The sequence below is a fragment of the Mobula birostris genome, chromosome 4 (assembly GCF_030028105.1).
Source record: "Mobula birostris isolate sMobBir1 chromosome 4, sMobBir1.hap1, whole genome shotgun sequence".
Lineage (NCBI taxonomy): Eukaryota > Metazoa > Chordata > Chondrichthyes > Myliobatiformes > Myliobatidae > Mobula > Mobula birostris.
The window spans coordinates 136,387,474-136,402,981 of NC_092373.1; the positions used below are offsets into that span (position 1 = coordinate 136,387,474).

General features: G+C 37.2%; 1 protein-coding gene across 3 annotated transcripts in view; it reads left to right on the forward strand.

Annotated features, from left to right (window-relative positions):
* kiaa1109 (KIAA1109 ortholog) overlaps positions 1–15,508 on the forward strand; it is a 433,731-nt gene that overhangs the window by 87,030 nt on the left and 331,193 nt on the right. For all 3 annotated transcript variants that reach the window (XM_072256106.1, XM_072256108.1, XM_072256107.1), the window contains exons 13-15: positions 395–473; positions 1,765–1,856; positions 7,611–7,728. In XM_072256106.1, the coding sequence (XP_072112207.1) occupies positions 395–473; positions 1,765–1,856; positions 7,611–7,728 (289 nt within the window). The remainder of the gene's footprint in view (positions 1–394; positions 474–1,764; positions 1,857–7,610; positions 7,729–15,508) is intronic.

A 15,508-nucleotide genomic window follows, 5' to 3' on the forward strand; every position in this document is an offset into this window, starting at 1 on the left:
ATGGCTAACATGAGAGGACATAGTTTTAAGGTGCTTGGAAGTAGGTACAAGGGGGATGTCAGAGGTAAGTTTTTCACACAGAGAGTGGTGGGTGCATGGAACGCACTGCCAGCAAAGGTTTTAGAGGTGGATACAATAGGGTCTTTTAAGAGACTTTTAGGTACATGGAGCTTAGAAAAATAGAGGGCTATGGAGTAGGGAAATTCTAGGCAGCTTCTGGAGTAGGTTACATGGTCGATACAACATTGTGGGCCGAAGGCCTGTAGTGTGCTGTAGATTTTCTATGTTTATGTTTAGATGAGAGATTTTTTGATGTTTAAGTGTAATAGCTTTGATTTAATGCATATATTCTGGGTATCAAAGATGCATTATGTTGCAATATTTGTTTATTTAGGAGACCAATGCCATACATGTAAATGTTGGAGCAGGTTCATATTTGGAAGTCAATGTTCCCATGACTGTAGATGAAAATGGTAAGGATGTGTTTACATTTTAAAATAGGATAGAACCATTTTACCTTGTGTCTATTAAATTCGAGGGCCATTACTTGATCTTTAACTATTCACAATTTTGATTAATGAATTACATGAAAAAACGGTATCCAATTTTTTTGGTGATAAGTGGCTAGCTGGAAGAATTTGGTGTCAAGAGAATAGAGTCCAGAAAAGAAGTTGAGCATTTAAGATTTATGTGAAAAATGGGGGTGGTGTGAGTTGGGGTATGTGAGCTTATGTATTTTAATAGAAAGGTGAACAATGCTTTGACATGAGCAAATGCTAGTATATTAGCACGTTAATTGATCATTGTAAATTGTCTCCGATTAGACTAGGGTTAAATTAGTGAGTTGCTGGATGGGCCAAAAGGGCTGTTCCGTGCTGTATCTCAAAATAAGATAAAACGTGAGCTGAAATACAAAGGGATATGCAAGTTTGCAAGCTCATGGGGAAAGCAGAAGGTAAAAATGTAGATATATTAAGTATTTGGGAAGGTAACTGGTATATTGGGCTTTTATTGCATGGAGGTTTGAAGTTCAAAAATTAACAAGTCCATCTGAAATTGTACGCATTATTTTGGTGTGACCTGTTGATCATTTGTCTCTTCATCTGGAGAACGCTTGAGTCAGTGAAACATAGATTCACCGGATTAATTCCTGTAATGGGGGAAGTTGTCCTTCAAGGAGAGCTGAAGAAAGACTGACCTATATTTCTGTTGAAATGAATGAGAGATTTATCAATAAAAATGATGTTGGCAGTATTAAGCAATAGGTGCTTAGAGACTGTTTTCTCTTAGTCTGAAATAAGGCCCTTGTTTTTTGGTCATGAAGATGACTATTGAGAACTGAAATGAACAGTAGTCTATGGCATTCACTCCCTGCAGAGGGTTGTGATACTCAGTTTATGTATGGATTTAAGAGAAATAGATTTCTGAGCACTAAAAGATTCAGAATTTACAGGACTTGGTGTGGTGGGAGGGGTGAGAAATGAATGAGGCAGAGGATTAGGTCATTTAAAGGCAAAGCGGACTTGGGGATTGTGGTGGTTGCGAAGTAGCTTGCTCCTTTTTATGTTATACACAAAACATGTTCATGTAAGCTTAGCTGCTTTCTCTTTGGAAAGTTCATTTGAACATAGTTCTCAATAACTGCCATCTTTAACACTTTTCGATACGTGTGCATGTTATATTAGTTGTCCATATTTTGGAGGAAGGTCAAAATAATTGTTTACAATTTTAATTCTGAACATATGTTGGTTTTTGATTCTATAGGCTTTTCACCGACTATTAAAGGTCAGCTTCTCCATGTGGATGCAACGAGTAGCATGCTGTATCGAACTCTGTTGGAAGCAGAAATGTTAGCTGTGAGTTTTTTTTTTCAGCTTTTCTGAGTAATCTTATCAGGCTGAGGAGCCAGTTTCAAAATTTAAGTGCGTTTGGGTCAAAGTTGATAGGTCATTGGATAAATTTAAATTTTGAATATCTGCACAACAACATTGTAAGTTGTATTCCTTGCTTCTTTGTCTGGTGCATTTTATTTATTTGCTGTTTTTTGATGATATGAAGTTAGTAAATGGGTTACTCTAGGTACAAAACTGGGAAGGTTGAATGTAATGTGAAAGTTCACCAGCACAGGATGCACACACGATTTTGATTCATTGTGGGTTCAAATCCCACTCAATTGATTTAACTGCAGAAATCTTACCTAATACCAGTGTAGTACTTAGATAATGCTGCACTATGTCAGCACTACCCTGGTATTAGATAAGATTTCATCCATTCCATCTTTTAGATGCAATGGTGATGGGAGACTTCCATTTTTTGAATGTAGAACATAAACATAGAACAGTACAGAGCAGGAACAGGACCTTTGGCCTAGGATGTCTGTGCCAACCATTTTCCCATTTCAAACTAATCCCATGTGCCTGTAGATAGTCTATATCCCTCCATTCCATGTTTGTTCATTTGCCTGTCTAAATGCTTTTTAATGATTGCCATGGTATTTGCTCTCACCAGATCCCCTGGCAGGGTGTTCCAGGCACCGAGCACTCTCTGTGGTTAGAAACGTTCCTCATAAATCTCATTCTAACTTTCTGCCTCTCATCTGAAGCTGTAATTTTTGATTTTTCATCCTGGGAATAAGGCTATGACTATCTAGGCTGTCTATGCCCCTCATAATTTTATATACTCTCAGCCTCTTGTGCTCCAGAGAACACAATCCAGATTCATGCAACCTCGTATAGTTTATACAAATCTAATCTGGGCAACATCCTGTGAAACCTCTCTTGTAGTGTCTCCAAAGCTTTCTGTAATGCAGTGGCCAGAATTGTACATGATACTCCAAATGAGGCTTAATGACTTCCCAGTTTTTATATTCAGCATTCTGAGCATGAAGGCAAGTGCCACCTTTACCACCCTATCTACATATGCTGCAATTATCAGGGAGTCCTGGACTTGCACTACAAGATCCCTCTGTACATCAGTACTCCAAAGGATTCTGCATTTACTGTATACTCTTACATTTGGCCTCCCAAGGTGTGTGTATATCAGATGAGGATCAGCTTGAGTGGATATGAAATATTTTAATTCGGCTTTGATGACCGTAGTTATCCTAGAAGTTAGGGTTGTTATTTATTCCTCAATTGGTAATACTAAAAGATTATCCATTTAATCAGTTGGATTATATTTACCTCTTAGTCTAGAGCTAATTTTCTACACAGAATTGCAAGCTGGCTGCTCCATGCTGGTCAACTTATTTGACTTGCATCTCTGCAGGTCAGGTGTTGATGCAATGCATATATTCTGTGATGGTAAAGGTATCGCAGGCAGGATGAGAACAGCATTTTGCATCCAACTTCTCTGTTTACGCTCAAGTTGCATCATCTTATTCATTTCAATGGGCTCACAAATACTGAGTGGAAAAAGTAATGCCAAGTTTGCTATTTTTTGTATATTTTACTTTGTAATACTTCATTTAGTTTTAAGATGGCAAGGCATGTTAATTATACTTTTTTATTTATATAAGTCTATTTGAACAGTTTGTAAATGTTATCTTTTGTAAATCCAAAACATAAAAACTAGTTGCAAGATAAAGACAGTAGGCCAGGAGAAGGGGTTTAGTTTGTTTTTACTTTAAATGAGGCCTGCATGAATAACGTATGCTATTTATGTACTTTTACATATAAACCACAATGCATTATGTGAGCAACAAAGGATGCTTAACCAAACAATATATTTATAATATTACTGAAATATAAAATACACAACAGTAAATGCTTCTAATTTCAAAGAAATTGAAAGACTATTCACTATCTTGAGATCTGTGAGTTATCAGAAGATCATTAGACTTGTGGCCACAAAGTACACTACTTGAAGCGGAGTCATTGCTACAGCCTTTTCTGTCATTGGGTGAGATTGGCCTGCTCTTCATATCCAGCAGACAAGATCTTTAGGTTCCAAGTTCAGTCATTAGATGAAATCCAGTGTAACTTAGTCAATACAGTATTGGCGTGTGTGGGAACGTGTTTTATACAAGTTGAAAGTTGTTTTTTTTAACCATAGATAGGAAGAAAAACAGAAAATAATGTTCTTCTCAATATTTTGCTCCAGTGTTGACGGAGTTTTTTTGAAAAAAGTCACTGGGCATTAAACCCACAAGGAAAGATATATTTTTACTTATAACTTCTTTGACCAAATGTCTTCTCACTTAATTTTTATGTTACTTCATTTGTTTATCTTGTAACTCAGTGGCTTGACCCTCAACATGTACATTCCATAATTATTCATGAAATGAGGATATTTGGAAATAATATACATCCAAAGAAAATGCGTTGAAGTTAATAAAAGGCTAAGTAGTAATAGCTAAGAACCAAAAACAAAACACAGGAAACCCTCAGGAACCTTGTTGAGGGCTCAGCCATATGTTGGTGCATTCACAGTGATGTAATGGTTAAAGTGAACCCACTGTCACTTGGCTTAGTTTTGGTTGAGTCACTGAGTTTAAACGGTTTTATGTCGAGTGAACCACAGAAGCAGTGCACCACGTTTGCTTGTGGGGCTGACGCTGGGATGAACAGTGTGTCTGTTCAGCACTGAGATTTGGTGCTCAGATGCCCCTGGCTAATGTTATGAGCTCAAGCCATTGCTGAGGACTAATGGCATTTGCTGTGTATGTTACCTGTCTACCCAGGTTCTTCATCTGATTTCATCCCTTTCTGATTGTATCATGAACAAATTTACTAAAAATGTTTTGCGGGCATGGACTACTTCATTGTCCAATGAATGGAAAATGGGATTAAACACAACAGTCATCTCCTTTCCTCACTGACAAAAGAAGGAAGGTTACTGTTCCAGGACAAAGCAAAGAGCTGCTGTATTGTCATGGTTTGAAGTAATTTGTCAGGTAGACCATCGATGTTGGGAGTTTGGACCAATTTCCATTTGTGCTTTCGCCTACTTGTACTTACTGTTTTTTTTGTTAATACTGTATTTTCCCATTATTACCTGCCTTCTGCATCTGTGCCATTGGCCAAACTGCTTTACCTCCTTGCAGTTTGTTGTCCCCACTGAACATCTGACTGCATTCTGCTTTAATTATTCTGATTCTAATTTTATTGCATAATTGAAGCCATAGGTTACAGCTAATTTTGATAAATTTAACTGTTATTTTGGACTAATTCATAGGGGACAGATGCTTTTAGTAAATCTGAATTATTATTTCTGTCTTGGTGCTCTTTTTGGGTGCCTACATAGAGCTTGATGTATTCTGGTTGGGTGCTCACATTAGGGAAAGTACTTTCAATTGTCTAGGATCTGTGTATGCATTTTGATGACCATATATTAAAATGTGTCATTTTAATACCAAGCAACAAAAATACAAATTGGAAGATCTGGAAATCAAATGATTTAAGGTCGATAAGAGTAGCTTTAATAATATTTGAATGAAGCAAGGAGTTTTAAATTGGGAATACCAAGCCATGCTGTTTTTGCTGCATAGTATCATGATTTATTCAGAAAGATTCTTATTTCTTACTGGCTCTTTTCGTACAGGCTCGGTAAGTTGCACTGTAACTGTTTAAAACACTGAAGTTAGTAAAGCTTGCTTTTTCATGATAGCAGTCAGAGCAGTAATGAAGCTGAATCTAGTTGGGGAAGCAAACTCTGCAGACTAATATCACTCCATACTCCACACCTTTCCTGTGTGGTGTGTGAGACCAAGCCAAATTTGACCCATAGCCACTAAAGATTTTTTAATCAAAGGGACCAAAAGCTTTGTTTCAAAAAGCTGTTTTAAGGAGTGTCTTAAAAAGAGAGCAGGAAATAATTACTTCAAGTCTGTCTTTGATCTTTCCCATAACTGATCTGAGCTATGATCCTTACAACCATGTTACTTTTCCATTGATACATTTTCCACCTCCCAGCTTTATTCTTATTTTATATATTCTTTTCATCATTGTATTTGAAAATCCTGTAGGACTATTAAACTGATATCCCTACCATTTAACTTGATTTTCTACAATGGCTAGTTTTTACTTAGCTTTTTATATATGTACTCATAACTTACCTATCGTTTCCTTGACCCTTTCCTTTGTAATGTATGCCAGTAAGTGCTGATGAAGATTTTTTCCCTCTGTGCCTTTCAAGCTCATTGATATCTTGCCTTCTATATCAAACTTTGGTTCTGTTTTCACCTGAAAATACCCTGGGTTCCAGACTGCCTAAAACTTTTGCAGTGGCAAAACAAATTTCCTGGTGAGCATTTTTGTTCTGACCCTTTTGAGCTGCACCAACTTATTTTGCACAAGTCCTGTCCACTTCAAAATTAGCCTGATGCCCCAGGAGTCTAATGTTTTCACTGTTGTACCACCTCCAATGGCCCCACTCACTGTCGTCTTCACCTACCAGGTTGGAGCAATGGGCGGTTGACCTTTAAAAAGATGATCATGCTGCTGTTTAAGATAATATAGATGTGGGTATAATTCTATAAGACTGAAGAGCTGAAAGAAAAATACAAATGAAAGAGTAAAATCAGGGCAAGTAATAATTTTAAATAAATCTAGGAAAGAACTGAGGGGGACAAAAGTGTATCTATGTTCTAAATGTTATAGTTTTTATAGGGATATATGTTTATTGATTTCTATTTGTGTATTAATTTAGTTTATTATCCATCAACAGTACTTTTTAATTCAACACAGCAAAATAGTTTTGACTTGCTAATGAAGTAGTAATGCTGTTTGAACTGCTTAAATGAATAGAAGCAGATTTTGCAATGAAAATGTGGGCTGGCGGTATTCACTGCTGACCTTGGGAAAAAGTAAATATGATTCTACCTTTTGCCATTCTCTCAGCGGGAATTTGCAGAGACTGCTGGAGAATTCTTTGTTGCAGGCTTCCTGTGTTATAAATCCTTGATAGTGGGGCACCATGTGGGGTGGCCAAAAATAACCATGCCCAGGAAATGAGAAAATTGTCATCCTGCAAAGTCATGCCACCAGACAAATGTCATTTTTGGAAACACACAGTGTTTCTGAATGTTTGGGCGATTCAAAAGAGTCAAAAGCTTTTAAAACAGATATTAAAAGTAGCCTAAAGTAAACTTGAAATAAAAATATTGAAACATTTTCAAATATTTTATGTCACAATCAAAATAAGCTTAAGATTTTAAATTCATGTGTCATAAATTTTACAAATGTTAATACTTAGAGCTAGTTTTAAAGTCATTTTTGAAAGACATCTTAAGTTGTTGAACTTTTTACCAATGGACCTTGGAATTCCTCTTTAGTAATAAAAGTAGAGAAATTGCAAGGTCCATTGGTGACTTTTGAGCAAATTTGGATACTAGGTGATGGCCAGTTAGCTGAAGTTGCATTCACAGACTGAAATTGGTGATGACTTTAATATTGGAGCACATCCTCCCATCTCTAATTTCTGTGCTTCTGTAGATGTGATAGAAACGATACAATTGCTGTCAGTTCCATTGGACAGTGATGGCAAGTAACTACAGTTCTGCCAACATTACTCATCAATATCTCATCCGAAGCTGAATTTTGTTTTATCATACAGTTGATTTGTGAATTTTTATGCTCTGTTAATCAATGCATTCAAATTTTTCATTTTAGTTTCATCTCAATGCCACCTATCAAAGGATATGGAACATGCCTCAGGAGTGGCAATGTGAAATTGAAGTTTATAAGGCAACGTATCATTTTATTTTTGCTCAGAAGAACTTCTTTACTGGTAAGCTAGTCCTGTTTTTTAAAAAATATGGAAATTGTGGTTGGATTCACTCTTGTTCACATCTGCTAGATCTGAGAGGACTCTATATCCATGACTATTTGACAAGTCACGATCAAGGGTTATGTTTAGGTGAAGAAGTTGGAAAATATTTTGCAGTTGGGGTTCAGACTTAAATTTGTTTCCAATTTAAGCATCTGGACTTTTTTTTGTATTTGGATTATAATGGTCTACCTCAAAGCTTACTAATTTGTCAATACTGGAATCACTAGTGGATAGTGTCAGTGTTGGGTGGGTGCTAGAAATCTTGGCTTGTTTCTATTACCCATACATTCACTTCTGCATAGGTATTCATAAATTGGTGCCTTTGACTTGAACGTTTATAATTCCCGTTAGTTGCCATTTAATATCATTTTGTGGTTTTTGATGAATTTGAGCATTTAATCATTAGCAGAATTTAGGTGGACTGAAAGAGAATTTTTAAAACTATAGTGTGTATAATTTTGCTCTACATATAATTTTTGGGATAATAATATTTCTTGCTAAAAAATAATTTTTCCAGTTGCTCTTGTATTTTTTTTCATCCTTGGTGCTCAGATATCAAGCTGGGGATGAGGGATGACTGCCTTTTAGTAGAGAGACAACATTCAAATCATAGATGTCTTTTCAATCCCTGTGAAGTTTGAGATCTTCATCATTACCACTATATACCAATGTAAAAGAAATGCAATGTCGTGTACCATTAATAGAAAAAAATCCAGACAATGGCAATGATCAAGGATGTACTTACAGGTTCTCCCACTTTATGAATGCCCTGCTTAGTGACAGCCTGTGCATAAGAATGAGCATTTGGGATACTGACGGGATAAATTTGCTAGCAACTGTGGGGCTGCAGGCATTCTCCTCTCCCTGCAAAGTCAGTTCGTGGCTGCATCTCCAATCTGCAAACTGTACATGTTACAAACAATTCACAGATATGGAACCCTGCCATACATAACCTGGGGATTACTTGTATTAACTTGAAATAACTTTGAGGAATTTAATAATATAGATAGCTATGAGGTTGAAACAAATAATGTGGCTTAATCAGATGATGCATGATTATAAAATAGCCTAAGGTTATCTTCGAGCTGATAAATTCTCAGATTTTTCACTTATTAAGGCTTTACATTTAGTACATTGGTTTTTTAATTGATTTTGTGTGAAATTGCGCATTTTTAACATGATGCACTGAACAATTCACAACAATGTACCACCTTAGGGCAAAGAAATGTAATATATTCTTGATGACTCGTGGAATTTGATAACTTATTAAATATTTGACACCTTGACTGAGTAAGTGAACATAATTTTGAATGGCCAAAATTTCCAGGTCACTCCAAAGTGTCTGATCTCAGTGATCTGTGAAAATCTGGCCTATTGCCATTTCAGTTGAAAATTAAGTATACAGATTTGTTATGGTTAACATTTGCTCTTCTTTGCAATTTGAAATGACATTGGTTTACATTAGAAGAGGTGGGTGTTGTAAAGCTTTTTCAGATTCTGGAGATGTGTCAAGAACTAAAGATTCTGTTAATGCCCGGTGTGACCATTAACATCTGAAGAATATTAATTCTCTTTATAGACCAATTTGCCAGATATAAGAAAGTGTTTGCCAGCCTTAAATAAATTATCAGTATTTATGTGACTCACTAATAAATTACCTATGATCTTTTCTTCCTTGTTCCTTGTAATGCATCACCTGTTAAAGCTGTTTTGAATTTCTTAATTTACTACACATTTTCTATGCCCACATTGGTTTCACTGATATCATAAGTTATCTCTTGATTTGTTGTACTTGCTGTCTTTTTATTAGTGCTTATGGATAATGAGATGAAGGGTCTATAATGGAGAAAGGAAGTGATACATGTTTCAAAGTCTATGGTAAGGCTAGAGTATTTAATGAGTATTTTACAAGAGTTTTTTTTAAAGGAAGAGGATATTGAATAAAGAATGGTACAACTGAACAAAGTACAGAGTGAAAATGAATATGTAGCTTATGCTGGATTGCATAAAACACTTTGCGATAGCTTGGATATTAGGTTATTAAGGGAGGTTGGTGTGAGGTAACAGGGAAAAAAAAACTTGCTATATCTTTCCTAAATTCAGGGGAAGTTCCCGATGATTGGAAAATGTCAAATGTGACGCTGGTTAGGGAGAGTGTGTGTGAATATTCCTATTAAATACAGTCTAGTCTGTTTAACTCCAGGATTGGCAAAACTCTAAGAATGATAATTGGGGAAAACATAATAGGCCTTTGGATGGCATAGATTTGTGAAAAGGCTGATCAGGGTGGGTTACTTTAATTGCTTTTCTTTAAAAAGGAAGTTGAGCAAGGGATTGTGAGGACACTGTCTTTTAGGATGTTAAGGAAACCTCTAACAATGTGCAACATAAAGGCTGGATACTAGAAATGAGGTTTGTGAAATGAGAGAGCTGGTGTTAGTATGAATGGGGGAAAAAATTACTTAAGGACAGGAAAAAAGCATGTGATGGTAAATTTTGTTGGTCAGTTTGGAGGATGATGGACAAGGGGTCTGTGCTGGGATAACTTCTTTGTCTTGATTTGTGATGCTATCATGGACCTTGAATTTGCAGTAAAAGTTTAAAGTTTGCCAGTGATACCAAAACGTGGAGGTGTGGTCAAAGAGAAGGTGATACCAGTTGATGCAGCAGGACATAAATAGGCTGACAGAATTGCAAATAGGAGGCAGATGGAGTGTGAAATGTATTTAGCAGATTTGAGAAGGTTGAGACTGATGCAGTTCTGAAGAGTGCAAAGTAACATAGTTTATTTGGATAGATTTGAAGTTGACAGGTGATTTTTGTGATTGTCATCAGCTAAGCTTGTGTTCTTGGGCTTCAGAAGTATATATAATGAGTATAAGATAGACGAGAGCTGTTCAGGTTAGTTTATGTACAAGGACTGGAGTCTGCAGAGCTCTGGTTTGGAGTGAGGACATGAGAAAAAACTTTCTTACAACAGATGGAGTTGATCTGAAACTTGCTGTGCAATGAGGACAGTGACGTTGGTTCCTCCGTGTTGAATACCACTTGGTAGAAGCACTGAGACAGCAAAAACTGCAGATTGCAGGGCTTTGGTACTTTTCTGGCGGGTGTGTGGGTGATGCAGAGTGCACTTAAAGCAGACAGTTAAGGAAGGTTGATTATCAACGTTTATCAGCATTAAACTATTTTTGCTTCATTCTCCAGTATTGATTCTTCTTTGAATTTAGTATAATTGTAAATTTGAATTTGTTTTTGATTCCTGAGTTTCAATTTTAACCTAAATTAACAGTGGTAATTCTTGAACTGTTTCTGTGGAATGCCACTCACCATCTTCCATTTCAAGAAGCTTTCCTTTACTTCTGTTGTTTAGCTTTCTGTATTGAAAGTGTTTTGCAACATTCTGTAACTTGTCTGCAATATGTAATTTTAATTATTAGTTAATAATGGGGTACATTACCAATGGCCTACTGAAAGTTTAGCTGAATTATATCCACTGTTACCATTGACTACTCTAGAAGATTCAGAAAACTTAGTCAACAATAAATTTCACATTTGAAATGCATGCTGATGATTCAGTAATGTATTTTCCATTTCTTGGCATCTCACTTTTAATCAGGATGCTATTGTTTTTCCAATTATCGATGTTAAGCTGACAGCCCAGTTGTTACCTGAATATGATCTTAAGTAGGGGCATTGTGTTAGCTGATGGCTGATTCCTTTGTATTACTCTTATTAATAAATTGTTAAGTATGTATTTTTGCACTTATCTCTTCCTTAGATTCTTCCAATGTACATGAATGCAATTCATTGCAGTATAGAGATGCTTATTCTTTTGAGTTTGGGTACTTTAGTTAAGATATCCTTTTTTTCCCCACTTGAACTGCTTTATTCCTTTCATCATCTAACATACTGGTTCCATCTCCCCGACAAACACTGAAGCAAAAATGATTTAATTCTTCTGCCATTTGTATAATTAACTGTCCTGATGCCCTGTTATCCTAATCATCTTTTAATTGATGTGTTTGTAAATTTTTTTTTCTATTTCATTTTCTTTTATTTTCTGTTCCTAATTTATTTTCATAATTGCCCTGTCTCCTTTGTGGGTCATTAACAGCTCAAATACAAAAAAAAAGGAAACACCCTATATTTGTCCTTTTCCTATTATATTCATCCCAAATTGGTGCATGTGGATTTTGTTTTGTAGCTACAGCTCATTCTTGCTTCAACTGGTGCCACATTCCTACAAAAAGGAACACATTTTAACCCACACAGACTATTTAGCCACATGTTAATTCATCAGATCTATGTACTTCTAGTCCAGTTTAAATGTCGTTTGGGTAATAATCCATTGATTTTAATCCTTGGATCCTAAATTGAAAGGAATCTTAACTTGTATTTCTTTCAACAAAGAGGTTGTTGTGGGAGGCAGAGGAACGGCTGTGGGATTGCATTGAATCGGTGGACTGGGCCATGTTCAAAGATTCATCAATGGAACTCAGTGAATACACCACAGTTGTCATGGATTTTATAAAAACAGTGTGGCCCCACAAAATTATTCAGAGTCTTCCACAGCCAGAAGCCCTGAATGAACCATGAGATCCGCAGTCTGCTGAGCATTCAGGTTTGGTGACCAAGTAAGATACAAGAGGTTAAGGTATGATCTGTAGAAAGCCATCTCACAGACAAAGTGGCAATTCCATACTAAACTTGAATCAATGAAGGATGCTCGATGACCAAGCAGGGGCTTGAATGCGATTACTTCTTATAAGGTGAAATCAGGTGACTATGGCTTCACTCCCAGATGAGATGAATGCCTTTTATGCTCACTTTGATTGTCAAAACATGGAGGTACCTTCATGAACTCTCACAGCACTGATGACCCTATGATTTCAGTCTCTAAGGCCGACATGAGAGCATTCTTCTGAAGGGTGAACCCACGGAAGGCAACCGGCCCAGACGGGGTACCTGGCTGAGTACAATGACCTGTGCTGATCAACTGGCTGGAGTGTTACTGATATCTTTACCCTCTTTCTTCAGAAGTCTGAGGTACCCACCTGCTTCAAGCAGGCTTCAATTATACAGGTGCCTAAGAAGAACATGGTAATGTGCCTCAATGACTATTGTCCAGTAGGACTACATCCACTGTGATGGAGTGTTTTGAGAGGCTGGTGATGAAACACATCAACTCCTGCCTGAGAAGTGATATAGATCCACTCCAATTTATCAACCATCACAACAGGTTAACAGCAGATCCCTCAACCCTGGAACATATGGACAGGGAGGATGCTCTTCATTGATTACAGGTTGACATTCGATACTATCATTACCTGAAAAGTAATTAATAAGCTTCAAGACCTTTGCCTTGATATCTCCTTATGCAATTGGATCCTCTATTTCCTCACCTTAAGTCTCCAGTCAATTTGGATTGGCAACAACATTTCCTCCACATTCTCTATCAGCAATGGTGCACCACCAACTTAGCACCCTCCCCTACTTGCTTTACACTTATGACTGTGTGGGTAAGCATAGTTCTAATGTCATATTTAAGTTTGCTGATGACGCCACTGTAGTTGGACAAATCAAAGGTGGTGACGAATCGGCCTATAGGAGGAAGATTGAAAATCTGGCTGAATGGTGTCACAACAACAGCTTCTCACTCAATGTAAGCAAGACTAAGGAACTGATTTTTGACTTCAAGGAGTAAACTGGAGGTCAGTGAGCCTGTCCTCTCAGGGGATAACTCCAATCAACTTCAGTTGCCCTATCACTGAACTGTTCCCACAGACTATGAACTCACTTCGTGGACTCTTCATCTCATGTTCTTGATATTTATTGCATATTTATTTATTATTACTATTCTTTTTTCTTTTGTGTTTACACAGTTTGTTGCCTTTTGCACATTGGTTGTTTGTCATTCCTGTTGGGTGTGGTCTTCCATTGATTCTGTTATGATTCTTAGAATTACTGAGTATGCCCACAGGAAAACAAAGCTCAGGCTTTTATAATCGTGACATATATGGACTTTGATAATAAATTTACTATGAACTTTTAAGTTCAAAAGGACCTTCAATTTGTTTCTACTTTTGGATCACAGCAACTGGGTTTATTGCTCTCCAGGCACGATGAGGGATCTCTTCTTAGGAAGGCACAGCTGCAGTAGATTCTCTTTCCCCATAATTATTGAATCTTCTATCCTTCACACCTCAAATGATTCCTGATCACAATGCCTTCCTATATTTCCAGGTTGCTTAACTTGCAGATTTTCTTCTTGTCTTCAGAGATGGTGACTGCATCTACCTGACGGATTAGCCAAGATTTATGGAGCACCCCCCCCTCCCTTTTCAGCCTGTCATCAATTCCCACTACTAAGGTCCCTAACAATAACTTTTCTGCTTCCTGATGCTTTGATTTCCTGTGGGAGGTAACACATTCTGGATAAACAGTCCAGGAAATTCTTCCCTGTTCTTGTCTCCAACGTGCATTGTAGCTCACTGAGCTAAAGAGTTTAGGGATGGAGCTTGTTCATACCGATATGGACTGTCCTGTTTGCAGGTTCTCACGTGCTACTTGTGTTCGTGCATAACCAGCCATATCTTTGACTAGCTTTATTTAGTTCACTTAATTATTATCTTTATTCTATTATTTAACGAGAATCAGAGGGAAAACTTCAGTGGTGATGTTCAGATAAAAGAAGATAGCTGTGGTTGATGACAGTTAAATATTTCAGTCGCAAGGCATTGCAGAGGACTTCCTCAAGGCAATGTGACCAGTCTAAATAACCTTAGTTGTTTCATCAATGGCCTTCTGTCTTTTGTAGGGTCATGAAATCATCCACTGGAATGATAAGAGATGTACTCGTCTACAGTTGATATTATAGTTTTCAGATTTGGTTTAAACCAGAGTTAACTTTATATAGATAGAATACATAGATAAAGCATTGGCTGATTGGCAAACAGTGGGAATAAAGGGACCCTTTTCTGGTTGGCTCTCGGTGACTAGTGGTGTTACACAGGGGTCTGTGTTGGGACCGCTTCTGTTTACATTATATGTCAATGATTTGGATGAAGGAATTTTGTGGTCAAGTTTATGGATGATACAAAGATAGGTGGAGGGGCAGAAAGTGTAGATGTAGAGAGACTATAAAAGGACTTGGACAGATTCGGAGAATGGGCAAAGAAGTTGCAGATGAAGTGCAGTGTGGGGAAGTGAATGGTTGGGCACTTTGGTAGAAGAAATAATATGCAGACTATTTTCTAAATGGAGAGAAAATTCAAAAATATGAGGTGCAAAAGGACATGGAAGTCGTAAAGGTTAATTTGCACATCGAGTCGGTCGTGAGGAAGACAAATGCAATGTTAGCATTCATTTCAAGAAGACTAGAGTATAAAAGCAAGGATGCAATGTTGAGGCTTTTGAAAAGCACTGGCAAGGCCACGTTTGGAGTATTTTGGGTTCTTATCTAAGAAAGGATGTGCTGGAACTGGAGAGAATTCAAAGGAGGTTCAATGGCTTGTATTATGAAGAGTGTCTGATGGCTCTGGGCCTGTATTCACTAGAATTCAGAAGAATAATGGGGGATGTCATTGAAACCTATTGAATGTTGAAAGGCCTTGATAGAGTAGCTTTGGAGAAAATGTTTTCTATGGTGGGGGAGTCTAAGACCATAACACACAGCCTCAGAACAGAGGGGCATCCATTTAGAATGGTGATAAGAAGGAATTTCTTTAGCCAGAGA